The 20,915-nt window shown below is 38.0% G+C and overlaps 1 protein-coding gene across 7 annotated transcripts in view; it reads left to right on the top strand.

The window, feature by feature from the left end:
* The window catches only part of srcin1a (SRC kinase signaling inhibitor 1a), a 99,357-nt gene that overhangs the window by 37,295 nt on the left and 41,147 nt on the right, over positions 1-20,915 (top strand). For all 7 annotated transcript variants that reach the window (XM_088437106.1, XM_088437105.1, XM_088437103.1 and 4 more), the window contains exon 2: positions 19,683-19,715. In XM_088437106.1, coding sequence (XP_088293232.1) covers positions 19,683-19,715 — 33 coding nt within the window. The remainder of the gene's footprint in view (positions 1-19,682; positions 19,716-20,915) is intronic.

Raw genomic sequence — 20,915 nt, 5'->3', positions numbered from 1 at the left:
GCCTCTAATGGCACCATCACTTTTTTGCTGATGGCGCGTAAAGGCACATTAGCGAGCTTGACGAGCGAGTGGGCAACAGGAAGCACATACGTTGCAAGTGTAAACAAAAACAAGCAGAGAACAAATCACAATATTCTCCCTCTCTTGTGGAACATAAAGCAAAGCCGTTGAGATGCTAATGCAATTAAGAAACTCTTCCTTTGTACACAAATCTGAATTATTAAAAGGTGAAAGAGGACGCCCTGAGCCCTTCATACCCCGTTTGTATTCATTTGTAGGGGGCAAATTGTGCTGTTTTTCTCTGAAGCAAAATTTTGTGGGCTCGCTGTTTACTCGTCCTTGTCAGCCACCGAGTCCTGGTATCAGCATAGCAACACACACAAACACGCGCGTGTGTGTGGCCGCATTCTGCGACTCAATCCAGCATGCAGAGCAGCTGTCAAGCCCTGAGCGGCCATTGTTAACCTTGTCACACAGCGTGCATCAGGTAAAATATCTACAGGGGGGCTGTTATCCCCTCTTTGCGTCCCTCCAAACACACATGCATGCATATTAATTTATAATGACTAATGGTAATTGCCAAATCTTAAGAACAGAGTCTTGTAATGAGCATTTTTGCCACTAGGGGCCACTGCTGCTCCAAACTAATTGAGAGCCACAATTAAAAGCCTGAAATGAACGTCATCATCATTCATTGTTAACTGGCTGCCATTAAAAGTACATATATAGCGGTATTATCATAAATATCGTTATTGTTATTAAATTATCCATCCATCTATCCCCTGCCAACGAATAGATATCTTCATTTAGCAGCTGGAAGAATTTTCTCTTACCCTCTCCCTAGTGGGCCTCCATGTGTATTTTCCCTGCTTTGATGGGCTCTTTTTATTAGCCACGGATAGTGAGATAGTAAGTATCCCTGTAGGCTCCAGTTACACTTGCCGAGCGACGGGAGAGTTCATAGATGGATGAAATTCAAATTAAAGACTCTCGGGTTGCAGTGAAAGAGCGTGGGTTGGAGGAGGGCAGCATTTGTTTGGAAAATGGCGAAGGTGTGGAGCTCAAACTTAACGCAAGGGTTGTCATCATTTTTTGCAAGCTTCACTATACACTAGCTGAAGATTTTCTGAAGTTGTTGGATTTGTTTCAATATCAGGAGTGACTCCGTTTTACTATACATCAAAAGGTATGATTGCCTTTTTTTCTAATCCCATTGCAGAAATGTTATTGTTTCGGCTCCTAGTTTCATGTCACCTGTAAATTTGCAGAGGTGGGAGAGTGTATTAATATGGTATAATATTGTTATGTGATCACTTGTTTCAATACATTAGTATCAACCCCAAGTTTTGGCACTGATAATAATGGCAAAGTATGTGTTGTGAATTACTATGCCCTATTTTGTTGGTCTACCTATGATGACCTTTGCATGACAAGATTATAATAGTTTTGATTTGTTTTGTCTTGTGGTTTTTAAATCAGTTTAGGACTAGGCAATGTGGCTCTTAAGTTGGAAATAAGCACTAAAATGCACGATAAATACGATATTGTAAGCACTCACACAAAATCAAATATTTAGCATGTCGCCATCTTAGTGACACCGTGAGGCTGACCAATACCAGACCAGCATCTTAGTGATGCTGTGACAACGATCAATAGCAGACAAAAAAAAAGCAATGTAGTGCATATGCAGTGACGCATGTTGTGACATATGCGTCCTGTGCGACTTACAGTCAGGCACGCACACTGACCGCTATGTTAAATATTACCGCACGAGAGAAGTTGTCTTTTATGCCATAATGCGAAAAAAATGTCGTAAAAAAACGTGGTAGTTCGGGTCATAAAGTGAAAAAAAGTTTGACGTTTTTGCTTTGATGTAAAAATGTCTACTTTGTTTATTGTTTTTGTTTGTTTTCATACAACATAGAAGCTTTTTAAAGTGTGGACATAGTCTTAAATGATGACTGGAGGACAGAGGACAGAGGCGGCGCGGCGACAAGGAAGGCACCTCGGTCGGCCATCTTTGCTCGTAGTGGCGTTCGCTCAGATGGAAATAATGCACGAAACGAAGTGAGAGCGACACTGAGGGACCAGAGAAAAAAGTGAGATTGTTCCGAAGTGGCAGCTTTACTGCGCTCTCTCTCTTTGTCTCGAGGACTTTCCCTATCCTCGCGTCCCTCCCTGTGTGTCCTCTCTGAAATGTCCTGACGTTAGTTTTCCTCCCCAGTCAGGTGTTGACAATTAGTCACACTTAGTCGATGGCAGAAGGGGAGGTTATCCAGAGGGAAGAGCAGGGGTGGAGGATGTGGCAAAAACTCAGGTGGGCGCTTCAAGTGGGACCTTGCTTTTATGTGTTTTTTTTTTTTTTTTAACTCTCCTTCGGCTGGCATCTCAGCTTTGTTTTTTTTTTGCTTGAAACTTTAATGAGGTGCTCCCTTTCAAGGGAATCTTTGAGGAAGGAGGACACTTGAGTTTGTTGTCAGGAGAGGCACGTATTGCTCCACTGTAGCGCTTCAAAAAGACTCGACGGGCCCCTTCAGGACTGCCGCCGCCTCATCACTGACGTGCGTCTCCGCAAACTTTCCTGGCGAGTCCTCAGGGGACTTTTTAAGTCATTTGTAGCGAGTGGCTTGGGTTTTCTTTGATAGCTGATGTCGCTGCTGCTCTTGTGCGCTTTTTCATATTTGCATATGTGAGGCCTCAATTTTATAGTCACTGTGGCAACTTTAATAGGTATCTGATGATAGCTAATACTTTAAAACACAATCTTCTCCATTTGACTCAAATGTTACATTGCAATTTGTCACAAGGGAGGAAAAGTTTGCGTCCTTTTTTGCTGTCTTATGAGAATTATCTGTTCAAATAATTTGCCAGTGAAGCGCATCTGGGTAGTAGGTATTAGATTCTGATGGTGTGATAACCATGAGCAAAAATTAGCAAGTCACGACGCTCCGGTGGCAGTTTGTTGAATCAACTCTGCAAGCATTAGTGATACCGTTTCACTCGTTCTATTATTGCACCGCACTTCCATGAATGTCCACTGCGAGGTGTGCTCGAGTGAAACAAATCCTCTAAAAATGATGATATATTTTCAAAATACCATTGAATGTTATCTCTTGGACCAGCATAACAATCAATGTGTTCTTGATCAAAAATGAGCATTTACAGTCATGTTCTGAGAGCCATCTTGGAAGACTTAAAAAAAAAAAAAAAAGGAAAATGCATGGAGTGATACCTAAAAAGTGGTGATAGGTGTGTCTTTGGAATCATGGTTGGTTTCAGATACAAATTTAAATTGTTGTCTTTAACAATACTTAAAAATGAGATCTGTTATTTTTCTTCTTTTTTTTTAAGAACACTGTAACCTCTACAAAGTATTGTCTTCAAAGTCATTTTGGTGGTTGCTGAAGAGCAATTTTTTTTCGTATTTTACCTATTTTTTGTTGATTAATGGCGGTTGTAGCTCGTAGCAAAGAAAACAAATGGAATTGTTTATTCCTTTGTTGCATTCATTGAACAAATCTCATTTGTAACCAGCTTGTTTCCATGGCGACTTCAGCCGTCACTCATCTTGAAACCCCTCCCTCCTCTGGATGACTCATGTGAGAAAAAGAGGAGATATATTTGGTTAAGCCGGCGATCGTTTTTCTTGTATTTTTTTTAAACAAGCATCAACTCCAGTTCAGTGGTGTGGGACAAGGACATTGCACTCCACCCCCTAATCATTAGATATTCCTTTGCCATGCCTTGGAACGAGAAAAAGAAACGAAACGATCTGGCGGTCACCAAGGCTTGGCCGGGTGTCTTCTATGCAGGAGCTCTCATTAGCCCGCCGGGCTTTGAGTCAATGGAGGCCAACACCTCTCATGGCCTCTTGTGTCTTCCCCGTCAACACACTCCAATTAGGATCTACTGTCTGTGCGCGATCATGCGTGTGCACTCGAGTATGTGTCAGTTTGCGTGACGCTTGCTTTAAGACTTGACCTTGTTGGGGCACAGAGGAGTAGTTACCCCCTTCTGGCAACTTAATTAGGCAACTATCAAGGGTTTCAAGTGATCACACCCGGGGCTACTTTTGATATAAAAAACAAGTGTACGCAATCAATTTAAACAAAGAATTAAACTGAGACATTTTGGGGTCATTCTTGTTTTTGGAAAAAGGCTTCCTCACCGAGATACACAATTCACTGCCAGCCCAGTTAAAATTGATTCTTGATGTTTATAACCAACAATGGCAGTGAACATATTCACAGCCTGTCCAGTCCAATCCTTTGATTCATACATCTAAGGTATTTCACATCAAAGGAATAGCATTAAAAGATGACACCAGGGAGATGACGTTTTAGCCAGATGATGATGACATGTCAAAGTTCAACATGGTACCACCACTTAGTTAACACACTACAAGGAGAATGTCATCCCTTAGCTAAACACTGTGAAATGATGTGGAAAAAAATGACCCAAAATGGTCAAAATACTTCATTTGATGTCCATAGCTGTCAATGGCAGTGAATAAATTAATCACTCTATAGTTGTGCTTCTGGATTAGAAATTTCACCTTTTTGTGGATTTATTACATGAACTATGTTCTGTTTCTTGAAAAACTCATTTAGTTGCTGTTTTAGTGCCCCGGCGACATGTCTAATGTAAAAATATTGTATTTTTCCAAACTAGGGATCGAGGAAGTATGTTTAAATGACAGGATTACCTTTATACAGTATAGTCAGAACATAGACATTTATAGGCAATCACAAACTTTTACAGTTGTTACAGTTGCAACAATTAACAGAGACCCAACTGATAATCAAAATAGTCAATTAAAAAAATAATCATAATCAAATAGTCAGTTAGAAACCTAAAATTGTCAAAATCCCCAGAATTGCAGTCTCTCAGCATTAAATTGCAAATTTATCTTGTCCTCTATGGAAGAAGACTGTTTACCATTGCATTAAATCAAAATAAGATATTTACAAATTCCTACATATAAAAAGAAATGATAAACATGTTCACAATTTTTTTACAAACCAAACTAGTACTCAAACCTCAAAAAATGTTAAGGCATTTTCTGCACTGTTAACTTGAAATGTCTTCTTTTTGGATTATGTTTATTAATCAAAATTAAGATATGTTTATCTTTCATATTCATAGAGTAATCGAAGTAATATTCAACTTAATAATCGATGGTTAAAGTAATAATTTGTGGCAGCACTTTTAGAATAGTACAATTTAGAATAGTACAATAAAATGCCTTGTTCTGTTTGATTATTATTCAGAGCATTGATAGCGCTGGGGAAAATTTACATCAATACAACATCAACAATAATGTCCAAAGATGCACAATTTTTGAATAATTGCATAATAATCAATTTCTGTGGATGTAAAAATCAGGAATACAGCACATAATAAATCATTCTTCTGTGCTGAAATACAGTACTTTGTATTATATTGTTCTTTCCAATTTACACAATCACAAACTGATTAGATGTGCCACCATCTAGTGGTCACTAGTGGGATTGCACCAGATGTAAACAAGCCTTAAACCAACATTTAACTGATTTCATTACAAAAAAATAATTGCGAAAAAGCGGAACTACAAACCAGGAGCGATGGTGTGATGTTTACTTACCGATTTTTGTTGTTACAATAGTGGGGTTCACTGTATCTAAGGTTTCACAGTGGCCCCGCCCACCTGATAGAATCATACCTAGCAGAAATTCAAGCTCAAAAAGGAGCAGCCTTCCGCTCTGCGCTGCGTGATAATCATCAACATACGTGTGCGTGTGTGTAAATATGGCAGTTTTTTTGTAACTCTCCTGGCATTTTGGCTTTGACGGCCTTTGTGCCAAAAAATAAACAAGGGAATATGTTAGCAACGACAACAAGTATCCCGTGAGCTGTTTTGAGGCCGCTAGCGCGCTATGGCTCCACCACCTCATGCTGAGAACCCTCTTGTGTGGCTTACATCAAAAATATTAGGAAGAGCTCTCCATGTGTTGCAGCGCTATTGTGCAGCCATGATAAAAGCGTAGCTGGCGGTAGCGTCTGTAGATGGAGGAAAAAAATAAATGCATCTGTTCTGATTAGCCAGAGGCAGCAGGTCACAAACACAAGTCAGCTGCAGAGAAAAAGAGTGTGTATATGTGTGTGTGTTTTACTGTGATATGAAGCCAATTAAGGGCCGTGTGCGTCAGCCTTTCTAAGAGCATCTTCTAGGAAATGGATGCAGATAAGCGAGGCACACAAAAGAAGTGTGGCGACTCAGTGTCAAGCTTTTCAAGGCGACGCGGAAATGTGCCATAAATGTCACAGTATGCATGAGGAGCTCCGCTAACCCAGGTGGATTTTTTTTTCTCACTTTTTAAAAAAATGTTGCTGCTTTTTTTTTTTCCTTTAATATGACAAGTTCTTGTGAAAAGGAGATAGAAAAGCTTTATGCATTTTATTTTAATCTCCAGACCGAGTGGTAGGAGCCTGTCTCGTCAGACCCAAGCTCTGGGTTCTATTTAAGTACTACGCAGACACTAATGAGTCTCTCATGCACATTTTTTCCTTGCTGCCCCATCATTCACCTGACCGCCACGTCTCAATCCCGCCCACTTTTTTCCTCTCTCTTCGCTTATTCTTAAAGGGACAATGTGTAAGATTTAGATCATTTTTCATTATGGACAGCAAGAGGTGCTGCATTTATCATTGTCCATAGCTATAACAGACATGGCAGCCTCTGAAGGAGTGCCCGCCCCCATGTGACATCATTTCATGATAACTCGACCTACAATTATATTTAACACATCCTGTTGGTCGTTAAGAACACGCTTATTTGCAAGTTTTTGAAATGTATGATTATTTAATGTATTCCTTTTTAATGAAAACAATTCTAAATCTAACACATTGTCCCTTTAAATCAGGATTTGCAACACAGCATATGCAGTGCAGTTGTTCCCCACAAGATGGCGCCAATATTACTTCCTAATACTGTATACTGGTGCCTCGACATACGCAATTTTAGTTGTTCTGGGACCATTGGCATAACTCAGAATACGTATATCTTCAAATCATGTTTTCCACTGGCATGAATGGCAAATGTATCTTTTAAAAACGGTCTTTTGATAAAAGTGATATGCATGCTTAAGAATTCGTAAAAAGTAGCTTACCACAAGTTTAGCCTACTGCATAAATGCAACGCACCCAGATGCAACTGCAACCGAAGCTAATAACAACAAAGATGCTAATTTAGCAAGAACACCCCCGTTTGAGCTAGTCTGTGACAGACAGGATGGACAAAGTGGAACTAATAGTTGCAGCTAGCGCCACCTACAACACTTAAAGGGTATGTATAGCTTTTACAACTGCATCTGTTAAAGAAAAAAATGGAAATAAAGGCCACTTTTTTGTTGTTATATATCAATCCTTTTATGCCACATAACAGAATGTACTGTGTATAAAAAAGAAACATTCTGGTGGGTTTTTTTTATATTGGAAATTTTTAGGTGATTTGATCAGAAATCAGCAGTAATTTTACATTAGGAAAAAATAGCATTCATAATATAGTACATTATACAAATATCAGTGCTACACTAATATTGGTCATTCTAAAACCTGTTTCAGCGTGCAGGCCGCATGGAGAAAAATCTATTCCCAAGTGGGCTGGACAAATATAATCATGGTATACGTTCATATATACAACTTTAAAAGAACAATGTCAAATTTATTACTCTTTATTTAATATGGTCCAACATCAAACAAGAGCATATATTTGACACCCTTGTTCTATGCAGCAACTAACCAATATATACCTGGAGGTATATTTTCATTTCATTTACATGTGTAGCTGCATTTCTAGTGTTGATTCCATGGCTATGAGCTATGTAGTTAGAATAAAGACACAAAGTATAACTTTCATTGTTTTTCACTCTCTTTTGGAAATTTTTTTGTAATTGTACCAACATGTATTGTGAAGTGAAAGGTGGAGATGGCGCCTTGCTCCAGGGTCGCTCTGACAGAAGCCAGCAAAGAGTAGCATCTTGAAAGACGCTATTAGGTAATTTTATATTTATTCTTTATCAGCTTAGCGACTCAAACTTTTGAGCTGCAAGGTCCTTTACAGATGACATAGCTGATAATTAGACGCTGTCTATCATTAGAAGCAAATTGCCTATCATCACAGAGGAAACATCAGAAATGATGATAAAAAAATTATAATTGAAAAACTTATTAGAAATCATTATAATCATCAAAAACAAAACAGTAAAACTGAGGAGGTGGAGCAGAAAAACGTCAAAACGTAACTCTCCAAAGAACAATGAGCCCGATCCTCAGTGAGCTATTTTTGATTGGCAGCACCTGGGCTGATGGAAGTCGTCCAATCAGATGGCCCCGGGGAGTCGCGGTAAATGCCGCTTTTATTGTGCTGAATGTTACTCTGCGCCTCGGGCGTCGGCGAGGAGCGGGAGCCGTCAGCGTGTCTGACGTAAGCCCCGTGGCCGTCGTCTCCATTGGATTTGTTCAAGGACGCTCCCAATGCAAGCAGACTCTTGACCAGCTTCACCACCGATTATTAACTCAACTAAACAAAACTTGACTTAAAAAAAAAAAAAAAAGCTCAAGGTTAGTCAGCAAGCATCTGCAAAGCACTTTTAAAAATGTTCATACTTTTTTCATTCTTCGGTTAACAATCATGTCACCTTTTTTTCTTTTAAATACCAATCAGTGGCTTTTTGTTGCCACGACAACCAGAGGGCGGAGCTTGAGCCTTGCAAGGGCTTTTTTATGTCAATCAAGTGACTTTTCCACTGCTGTTTATATGACATTGAATATTTTTGCTGAACAGATGCTAATACTGTTAGCTATTGCTAATTCCTTCTTTTTTGTGTTTTGACTGACATTCTAGTGATGTCGCTGTAGTGTGTAGGCTTGTAAACATTTACAGTATATTTATTTATTAATATGTATTATTTTATGCTCATTTTTTATAATTCTGTTGTAGAATCTTTTTTTTTTTTTTTTTACTGGTTTGAACTTTTCCATTGGGAAGTAAATTTCAAATGAGAAGACTTGAACATCATTAATTTGGTGATAATTTAAGGATTCTTTATTGGAATATGGAGGTCTTTCTTTAAAATTGTCATTGTGTATTTTCAAGTTGAGCACTGGTACTCAAAAAAAAAAAGTGTTGTTATCCTTATTGAAAACCATTAATTTTTTGATATTTTTAATTTCCTTGTAGTCAGGTCATCGCCTGGATAAGGAAGATGTTCACTTAGCCTAGCCATTCTATTATACTGTATATTATTCTATATTTTCAGGATTATAAATCGCACCGGCATATAAGCCGCGGCAGCAAAAATTGAGGAAAAAAAAAAAAAAACATGTCAAGCCGCTGGATAACATCAGATATTTACGCAAAAAGATGGTACATAAAAGTTTTTTTTTCTTATTTATTTATTTGCAGTTGTTTTTTTGTAGTTAGGGTTAAAATTTAGATAAGCCGCACTGGACGATAAGCCGCAGGGCTTTAAACGTGAATAAGTCGCGGCTTAAAGTCCGAAAAACACAGTCGTATTATGTTCCGAATGGGTTCCTCACAGGCACACTTTCAGAAAGGAGCAGCTAACGGTTTCACTTATCGTTTAATTTTCCACTCAATGGCTCAAGACACACCTATTTGTATATGAGGCAATAAAAAGTCAACTTTGCATAATTGCTCCCCTATAACTTGTAAACATTACAGAAAGCATGCACGTGACATGATTATGTCCCACGCCATGTGATCACCGCGGGGAAAATACGACACCTCTCACGCTACACAATGCGCCGTAAATTACCGCGATCTTTTTGTAGCCGAGAGGCGCCCCGAGAAAAGGGCACAGTCAATTTTATAGGTGGTGCGCAGTGCAGAAAAACACCTTGCCAGAAAAACCTCGTAAATCATAAAGCATTTCCAACCACTCGTAGCGTAACAGACGGATTCATCAAGCGCCGCAAAATGAAGTTCTGAAACGTGTTTGTTTTATGTTCGGGCTCCAAAATGGATCTTTTATTCATGCTTATCCTAGGAATTGTGTCAACAAGAAACTTTCTCCTCATTTGTTCATTTTAAATATACATTGACCACGCTCCCGAAAGTATAAACAAAGCGCAAATAGCGTTAGGTTTTTACGCACTGGCTTTCTCACACTGATTTTATTTTAATGACATGTAGTTGCTGTTTACAAGCTCATTAGTGGGCTATTATTTGCTGCCCGAGTCAAATGATTGTAAATGAAACCCAGCCACAAGAAACTGCTGTTCGCAGCAGTTAATTAAAAGTAACCAAAATATAGTGGTTCTCTCAGTGGTTTTCAACCTTTTATCAACGATATAAGTGAAATGTGAAATATCTTTCCCAACCAAGAATTCACTAACAAGCGCAAGGCAATTTTGATAAAAAAAAAAATAAAAAAAAATCAGCATCCGACTTCATAAAGTTTCAAACTCGATTTGAAATAGCATCTCGAAAAAACATCAACTGTTTTATTCCTGCCAAAAAATTGTCATTAATGACAATGGACCTTTTGAAATCCCGAAAAAGAACGTAATTTCAGTTCCCTCCCTTTCACATGTTCGCCATCTGATGTAAAAAATGAATGTGTTTAATTTGTAACCCAATTCCACCACTTTGATTGATAACCACGAGTTGAACTCATCACAACAAATGTGCCGAAGGCGTGTCTGTGTGTGTATGGGTGTGCGGCAGGAGTAGCTTGTTAGCTTAGCCTCTTGGCTGTGTCTCGCGAGGGAATAATTAAAGAGGCTCGACGAAGCATTCTCAGCATGTCAAAAACGCCCGCGTATTTCTCGCAGTTCTCATCAAATTAAAATGTCTCCCAATTAACCAGCATCGATAACTATATTGAGATGGTTTTGTGAATGATTATATGATCGTTAAGTAATGTGAGGCTTGCCTTTGTAGTGGAACAGATTATGTTTAGGAATTACTTAACGATTATTATCTTGTTAAAGGGATTGTTCCGGCGGTCTTATGTTCTTAATTTGACATTTTTAGAGCTTTTTTTTCTTGCGTTTTGATTAAAATAGGCAGAATCAACAAATTTTCATCTCAATTTGAAATACATCATGCAAATGTGTTTGTCTCCTCACTCTAAAGTGGTCTCCATTAAATTAATTGCGCTGCCTCCTTATTTTTTCCAGCATCCTTCATCATGTACCTGCTGTTTTTATATGGGAACATCGTGTGCATTTCTTCTGGTGGGTTCTTATTTAATGAAGTCAAGTAAAAATTTAAAATCTCTCCAATATGATCACTATGTCCTGACAATTCTGAACACAGTATTCCTATTAACACTGCGTTAATGCAGCGCTTTTCAATTATATTTAGCAAAGCCCCTTTCGTGCCACCGATGCACTCCCAAATATAAGATTATTATCTATAAAATTCTATAGGTATACCTAAAACTGTATTCTTTTTCAGATTAACAAAAGAGAAAAAAGCAATATAAATCAATATTCAACAATACTTAACTACTTTTACTTTTAAAGTGTGTTTACAGGTGAGTCTAAACTGAAAAAAAATAGCTGCGTGCATCAAGAAAATCAGAAATTAAAAAAACAAAAAAAATAATGCCAATACTTATGTTAGTGCTGTTACACTTCAGATGGCAAAAACAAAGCGTTTTCCGCACCCCAACTGGCCTCGCCACGCACCCCCAGGGGTGCCCGGCCCACTATTTGAGAACGTCTGCGTGAGCTTTCAGTGCCATGGACGAGAATTCTCATCTTTTTAAATAATAATGACAATAATAAATGATAAAATTCTAGTCAAATATGTTTGTTTGGAGGGTAGCTGACACCCTTGACTAATATTTACCTAATATAAGCCAATTGAGCACTGTAGTGATCATGGCGACCATTGGGTGGCAGTGTTTCCACACTTATAACACAGATATTATCTTCATGCAATTCAAAGTAAGAAATGGATATCAGTCTTTCATCCGATTGCACCCATATTTACATATACATAGCACACAATATTATGTTGGCCTTAAAAAGATGAGTGAAAATGCTAAATATGCTGAGCCTCTAGAGGTTTCCTTTTCCGATTAAGTGCCCTAAACCTATGAGTGTGATTTAATGATTTTTCTTCTTAAGATTTAATTTAGTTTCAAATACACAAGAGGCTATGCCAAAATACTGTTACATACGTATGATAGTTTTATTTTCAGATTTGCATACATTAGGTGGGTTTATCATGAGTCTTGCTGGAGGTCTGCGCCCTCCCATAGCTCTTGGTGCTTCCATATGAGGAAAGGCTCATGGGAACACGGCGTCACGCTGCGTTCATGCTTGTAAGAAAACCCTTCATCTGTAGCCTTACCTGCCCTCTCCCCATCACCCTCCAATCATCCCATCCGTTTTAATAAGCTCATGAATATGCATACAGTCTGCTTCGTAATATCCTCCCGTTTCTCTTCACCGACCATTGCAGTTAGCTAAATGAAATGTACAACATGTATGTGAGTGGATTGCAAGTACACTGCTGTTTATTACATGGGGCTCGTGGGATGCTTAAGTCCCTGTTAGATTCAAGCAATTAACCACGAGCGTGTAAATGTGGGCTCCCCCTGTCAGCCGGGCAAAACTGTGCAGCGCTGAATAAAGGTTGGGATGCGCTGATTAGTTCTTATGTAACACGTTTGCAAAGTGCTTTATAGCTCGGGAAAAAACAAGAAAGAAAACCCTACAAACTTCATATCATGATGGTTATTTTTACTTCCTGTTTGTTCGTGGTTGTGGTTGGTTCTCTGTTTTGTGGTTCACCTTTTGCGGTAAAGTAAATATTGTTCGCTAATTTGAAATCAAAAGATTAGACCACGCAGAAAAAAAAAGTGTGCCATCTTTGAAATTTTTCCACACTTCTTAAAAATCCAGCGTTTTTCACTAAGTTAGCATACAGTAGTTTCAGTCTGTTGTGGGCTTTTCATTTGTTTCCATAACTTTATCATTTAACTCACTATTTTCTGGGTCTTATTTTTCATTTTGCAAGTTAAGTATTACATTTCTTAAGTATCATAATTGTTTAGAATAAAGGGGCCGAGTGTGGGATTTCTAATGGCTTGACAGATGTGAAAAAAACTGGAGCTCAGACGGGCGCCATTCACTTTTCGTATTGTGCACTTATAAAGCGATATGTATTCATCTTCTTTAGCTTTATCGCTGCCATATTTTCATAACGCCATGTTCGCGGTTTGCTCTTTTTTTGTTTGTTTTTGGCTTCAATTTAAATCCCTCTACAATGCTATTAGCATTATCTTCGCTAGCTTTAAGTTAATTCATCTCTCATGTCTGACATTATTGCTGGAATCCAAGTTTGAAAATTTTGTTTTGTTGCCAACATTAGCATTCGCTGACCAATATTTTTGCTATCATGGAGTTAGCGGTACATATACCCCCCATTGCTAGAATAGCGCTAGCCGATTAAATAGCCCTAGAAGAACGTCTGAGTTGTGTATCAATTTCATTTGTGTGCACTTCCTATGTAAATAACGCTTACTCCTTTTTGTTGATTTACCGGTAGTTATAATGTGTTCTGACTCAAATTAGAAAATGATATGGCGTTTGGTACGGTGGTCGGATAGGTTGTATGTAGACTTACCCCGATCAATTAATAATTAACAATTGATAATGTGTGGCATTTTCTAAGCAGACAAGCACAAGAGACGCTGCTGTCAGGCCCTCACACGCTCCAATTGTCTTGAGTGCTGTTGGTGTACGAGCAGATGCTTTGCGGCGGCGGCGGCGGCGTTGCCCGGGGAGACGCGGCGTTAGGACGTGAAGAGGCTAGTGGGTGGCAAGGCTGGAAGGAGGCTTCTTATTAAAGCTCTCCTTTGCCAATAAATGATCAAGAGCACTTTTTTTTTCTTCGTTCCGGACGCCCCAGAGCCTTCGCGTGGTCTCCGCTTTGAAAGTTGCTGCTTGACCTCCTCCTAATGGCTTCCTGTCGGTGGGCGGCCGCCATCTTCGCTTCGCTTTTAGCGCTCGTCTCCTGACGCAGCTCCCAGCTTTCACAGTTAATGGAGAGAAAATGTAAAGTGCACACGCTTGGCCGCGAGCAATGGCCCTGTTTTTTTTTTGTTTTTTTTTTAAGAGCGCACTAGATGCACAAACAAAAAGCATTTTTGGGCAAAGTGTACTTAGTTTTCATTTGTTGCTTGTATTTTTTTTTTTTCTTAAAAATATCCTTTTTTCTTGGCTGGCAGTTTGTGACGCTCAAATAGAAATCTACAGGCGGGACAATTGAGTCAATTGCGTTTGATAAATTCACAAAATTACCACTCTGCATTAAATATAAAATATTATTTAAAATGGCTGGGTGATAGTGGTATGTGTCAAGGTAATTGTATAATCAAATACTTTTTGGCATGTATTTCCTAATATCAAAATGCCAATAGTCAGAAAATAACCTGGAGTGTGTTGTTTTCGTATTTATTTATTAACTCTTTCAGTGCTGCGGATGAGAATTCTCATTTTTTAAAATAGTAATGACAGTAAAAAATAGCATTCTTGTCAAACAAATACTTACCTAATATAAGCCAATTGAGCACTGTAGTGATAATTCTGACCATTAGAGGGCATTGTTTGCACAATTACAACACAAATATTACCTACATGCAATTCAAAGTAAGGAATGGAAATCAATCTTTAATATCTTTAATCTTTAATATATCATCTTTAATATAGCACACAAGAAAGATGGGTGAAAATACGAAATATTCTAGCCCTCTAGAGGTTTCCCTTTCCAATAACACTTGGCACTAAAAGAGTCAATAACACCTAGTGAACACCAGATGCACAAACAAAATAAATTATCTGGTTGAATGTCGTTTTTTGATTTGTTGATTGATGATTTTACAATGGCAAAGTAGTATATTATTTTTCACCCCCTTTTTTGGTCCTGATTTTTTTTTCTGAGCCACATTTATTATTGCCCTAATAATAATATAAAGGCTGGCCAATTATGAGGCAGTTAAAAAATTAACACACTGTAATAAAAAATATACAAAATGTCTGGTCAGCAGTATGTACAGTATATGGGGAATAGTTGATAGAAATCAATTATATACAATATATTTATAATCCATGTTATGGATGCCAAAACAAACATAAAACATGTTAGTTTTTTTTATGTTCGACCCATTTTTCAATCTTAAAACAGAAATGCAGAAATACCTCAAATCAAATGAATTTCTGTTGACTTGTCCTTTTCCACATATTAATTTTGAGCTTTTTGGTTATGAAACCACGTTAGAAGTGGCAGAGTTGTTTTCTGTCCATTACATGTAAGACCTGATATATTAACAGCAGTCAATTCCACACATTTTTTTTTCATTTATTTTTTTAATGGAATCAGTCACACAGGCCTACTTTTGTATAAACAACATGGGCAGATTAACTTGATATATTTCAACGTGTTTATCTTTCATCAGAGAATAGCAAGCATTTAAAGGGACATCTGTTGAAAGGAGACCCTATCACATCCTCCCTCTATGTCTTTCAAGGGATTCCCTCCTAGTTATTTGCAGAGAACACTAAATGTCAATAGCTCAAGGCCCAGACTGATTGTTCTACTGCTCCCTTTTCTCACAATACGTGTTCCTCACCTGCCTCCCACACCCGTGTTCTTCGTTAAATATTCAGCACCGTCACAGCTGGCGTCCCTCAAGAAGCTTGCGATGCGCTCCTCGCCCGGTAAATTAAAATTCCAGGTATAGACGCTTGCCTTGCTTTGCTTGAACGACTGCCCAATGCAATGGCTGACAGTCTGTGAACTGCGGGATTAGAGAAATACTACTTTTAAACAAGGTTGGACAAGATACTATTTTACATTATGGACAGTATTAGTGTCCACTGAAGCATGGAATGCGCACACTGGCCATAATATTGTGTGCACTTGCACAATCTAATGGGAGATGGATGGTCAATATTGGGCGGGGGTCAATAATATATATATATATATATATATATATATATATATATATATATATATATATATATAATTTTAATCGCAATGATGATATTGGCTGCCGCGATTAATTAAGATGATCCTCGCCAATATTAACATTCAAAAAGTCAAGCACTTTTTTAATTACAAGTATTTTTTTTTATTACAAGTCAAATCAAGTATTTTGTCATCCTACCACCAGAGGGCAATGTTTACCACATGTTTGTATGACAAAAGCCTTAGCTTTTCTCACCCTGATATATTATTTAGCTGTGTTGAAATGGCATTGAGATTCTCACCTGATTCCAAATATATTAAAGTGCTAATATGGGCAAAAAATTTGAATAAATTCAGTTTAAAATGACATTTTGACTGCTAATTGATTCAAATTTGCTTAAAAGTAAATAATGTGCTTGGTTTTAAGCAGGCTTATTTTTGTTGGTTTTCACTCAGCAAGTAAGTTGGCTGTGTAATTATTATTTACTTTATTTATTTGTTTTAGTTTATTATTATTATTTGTCAGAAAGTACTTAGGTCTTTCCATTATGCATTATTCCATTATATATTATTCTACGGAGACTGTCACCAAATATGGTTAAATGAAGTGCCATATATGTCAAAGCTCTTCTCACTGCTTTCATTGCTTGTTCTCAAAAGTGGACGTGCTACAATATAAGCATTTCAGGCTGTAGGCTTCTTAGCATTCAGTGGCCGCCGCTCTCTACCTTTCACTCCCCCGATCTGCTTTGATGTGAGCGCGATGAAATCCATGAAAGCCGTCGAGCTGCAGGAGTTCCAGCACGTGTAAAAGAAGACTCGTCTTCTTCTTCTTGTCGGGATGAAATCCAGTTGACTGACCAGACCCACCTTTGAATCCAGGCTCTGTATACGTGATCATATGTGAAGGGGGTGCAACACAGCCACTCAAAACCTGACAAGTTGAGAATAACTTTCAAATACTTGCGTAATATCAAACCCTTGTCCAACTTTGCGTTTTCTGTATCCAGGTTGCTAACTTGCTACATAGTTAGCAAAACAAGTTTTAGCATGTTAGCTGTTTTGTTTTGAAATAATCTCTCGACCACATTGTACAATATATAATTGTTATATGAAGTTAACACTCTCAGGGGATGTCAAGTGAAAATGTGATTAATTTTGTAAAGCGTACCAACTGTTATTAGCGTAGCATTAGTGCGGTTTTCATATGTAATGGTACCAAAGACAAGTCATTATTTATAATTATCTATAGAGGTCTTTTTATTTTTATGTGATTTATGCCCGATAAAAAATTACACAAAAAAATACAACAATGATGTTGATGATTCAATTGTATTGCCCTACTTTGGTCAATACTTGCTGTAATGTACGTTAGCATTTAGCGTCTTACTAGAAATAATACATGATCGCACGCCAAAATGCCATGATCTAACCTCGTATTAATATTCTGCTCTGTTTTTGAATATTATTTGTTAGCATACCCCCATTAGCCAATTCGCATTCAGTTAGTTCTCATGAGGAAGGTGTTCTTCTCTCTCAAGGCTACCACTCTTCGCTCCCCAGAGTCCTCCAGCCAATGTTCTTTTCACTGGCTTTGCTTTGTCTGCAGGCTTAGGTGAAGATATATTGAGGTGGCAGTGACGCCAGCATGAAGCATGAATTCACATTTTTCTATTCTTCTGTATCTCAACCCACACAGTTTATAAAGACAACATCCTTCAAGCTGCTCAAATGCAAAGTTGTCCGTGCTTCTTTCCGGAGCTCTTGCATTTGTGCACCAAACTTACCGTCTTACATTCGGGCTTTGTCTGTTGAGAAGCTGGCACTGGCATTGTTTTATTGATTTTTTTTTTTTTCCCTCTCTCAAGCCGAGGTGCAAAGGTTCCATTTTTGCAGAGCGTCGTGATGGGGCTCTTGAGTCAGGGCACTTGTTAGCAGACACGACGAGCTAATGAAGTGCAAAGTGGATATCTGCTCGATGCTAATGCTATCAGCCCGCCGGTCCGCATCGCCTGTGTTTATCATCACTTGATCATGTAATGGACGCCAGGGCGCAATGAATAGACTGGCTAAGTGGGGCAATAGCACTCCTTCACTGATGTATTCCAAGATTTGTCCACAGGAGAGCGTCGCATTTGGTCATTTTAATCACAGTCAGCGTAATTGCAGGATTGCCATACAATGAAATAGGTGAAATAATGAGTGTCAACAATGACTTCCCAGCATGCCTGGTGGCGTTTCATAAATAGTGTTTATCTTAACGCAGTTGTTGTTTGTTGTTTCCCAGTTGTGCCACAGAGGTGGACATGGCTGCCACTATAAATTTGCTTGCACCCCACTGACCAACCCAATGACTATTATAGGTTTTAGTACTCTTTCCCCAGTAGTTGTTTTGTTTACAATAAATGTAATTATTTGTGCCCCAAAAGACCCACATTGCTTTCCTGTGGTTCAAGTTCTTCTTTATTTTTTGTGTGAAGTATTTTATTGTGGAAAGCGAACTGGATGATGTTGCTTTTTTGCACTTCCTTTGCAACGCAACTGTTGCAGCGGTGTTCTTAGACACGCACAGAAGCTCAGTATATCGCAAATGATATGTAGGCTTGGAATAAATTAGGGGCTGCTATTTATAATTTTGTAACAGAGATGCTAACTACTAACTAGAATTGAGTTAGTAGCATTTAAGCTAGGAGGTAGCTATCTTTCAAACGTTAGCATGCTAGCTTACGCTGCTGTTTATTACCTTTCAAGTGTATTTCTGTTTTGTGTTCTTTGTTACAATGTTACACCCTTGAATCATCTATGAATAAATGTACAATAATCAACAGGTGCTTTTATACAAGGAGTCTCTTTAGTTCAGAGGTGTCAAACTCCAGTCCTCGAGGGCCGGTATACTGCATGTTTTTGATGTTTCTCTCTCAGACACACCTATATCAAATGATTAGGATGATTTTTACGCTCCAGCTTAGCTTGCTATTGAGATAATTATTTGAATCAAGTGTGTTGGAAATAGAGACCTGTAAAATATATAGGCTAACACTGTGACCACTGTGTTGAGCTGTGTTTTGACCTTCTCGTAAAAATTTAGTTTTTTCACAAAATTGTCTTTTCAGTTTGTCATCGTAAGGTCGATTACTCCACAAGGGGGCGTAAATTCCTCATGTAAATACCAATGAACAGGACATTAAAAAAAAAAAAAAACACTCAGCAATCTTCAGCTACATATTGCTCATGCCATAAACCACCACTTTTTATTCGGTTAATATGCAACATTCTGCTGAACCTCGGTGGCGGTGTTGCGCTCTTCACAGATTAGCAGTCTGCACGCAGCCTCGATTCCGAAGAGACCTTCTTGGCAAGTCTTTTCTCCCCTCCACTCAATTATTCCGCCACTTTTTAAAATGCATTTTATCCAACCTGTTCTTTTGTGTGACAACTAACCTTCTGTGTATTGATTGTTTGGCCACCTGCTTCCTGTTGAATACAACTTAAATGTGCCATTAAGTGTTTTCATGAATGCATTCATAGTCAACCATGTTCTGTGTGTAAATACATGATTTACACATGCATTAATTGTGACTGTGGGAAAAAGTGCTATTAGTTTTAATAGTGCTTTGTACTGATGCTCGTGTGTTTGTTTGCACGCGTTTGTGCACAAACACGAGAATTAACCCTTGGCATGTTTCTCTTGCAGCACATGCCAGCAGGGCCTGTTATCCCAAACAAGGTAACTCACACAGCAAACCTTCCATCCTTTTTATTTTCTTCTTAGTTTTGCCCACTCATTTATTGGTTTTTTGCTTTGCTGTCCATCAAGTGGAGATGGGAGGGCAGAGATCTCTTAAGACACCAGAAAATATCTGCACCTGCACTGAATAGCAGTTGAATCCCATCTCTATATTCAGGATCAAACCGAAAGAAAATAATAAAACATTCACTGTAGACATGGCAAAAACCTGGCACAAAGCTAACTTGCTGAGTGTAAACCCATGAAAAAAAGGAAGCCTACTTAGAACCAAGTACATTATTTATTTTTGAGCAAATTTTAATAAATTAGCAATCAAAATGCCATTTTCAGTCATTTCAAACCAAATATATATATATATATATATATATATATATATATATATATATATATATATATATATATATATATATATATATATATATAATTTATTAACATTTGCTCAAAAGAAAATACCTGTAATGTGCTTGGTTCTAAGTAGGCTTCCTTTTTTTCATCGGTTTGCACTCAGCAAGATAGCCTTGTGCCAGGTTTTTGCCATGTCTTGGGTGAATGTTTAATTATTTTCTTTAGTTATTTATTTTAGATCATCGTTATTATTTATAAGTATCAAGCCTTGAAGCCTTGTGTACTGCTTGTTTAAAAATAGGGCAATAAATAGAAATGTTTGACCAAACATGACGAATAATTGTGCTTTCAATATAACATATATATATATATATATATATATATATATATATATATATATATATATATATATATATATATACACACACACACACACACACACACACACACACACACATATATATATAAATTGACTTTTATCCTAATTATGATGATGATGTCAGGTTATGTTAGGCCAGCAGAGAAGGCCTTACTGGCTCTGACGGTCCCCCACTGCTGTGCAATTATATGCAGTTAAAAAGTTGTTCAAGCGGACATATTGCCCGATCTTGCGATCAGATCAGTGTTCAATTATCGGTTATTGTTAAACCAATTGTCCCAATTGTGTAAAGTCTAATACATGCCTTGTCTCAACGAGCTCCGGGTCAAGGGTCAGGGAGTGAATCATGCCAAGCACGAGCGTCAGCGATCGCAGAAATATGACGTTTCCTCAGCCAAAGATCGTTAAAGGTGCTTGGGATGACAAAACAGCAAAACAAGTTCACTTTTGATTCA

This window comes from Hippichthys cyanospilos, chromosome 16 (genome assembly GCF_059441005.1).
Source record: "Hippichthys cyanospilos isolate Australia breed blue-spotted pipefish chromosome 16, RoL_Hcya_1.0, whole genome shotgun sequence".
In the NCBI taxonomy this organism is placed as follows: domain Eukaryota; kingdom Metazoa; phylum Chordata; class Actinopteri; order Syngnathiformes; family Syngnathidae; genus Hippichthys; species Hippichthys cyanospilos.
This window is presented reverse-complemented; position numbering and strand designations above follow the sequence as displayed.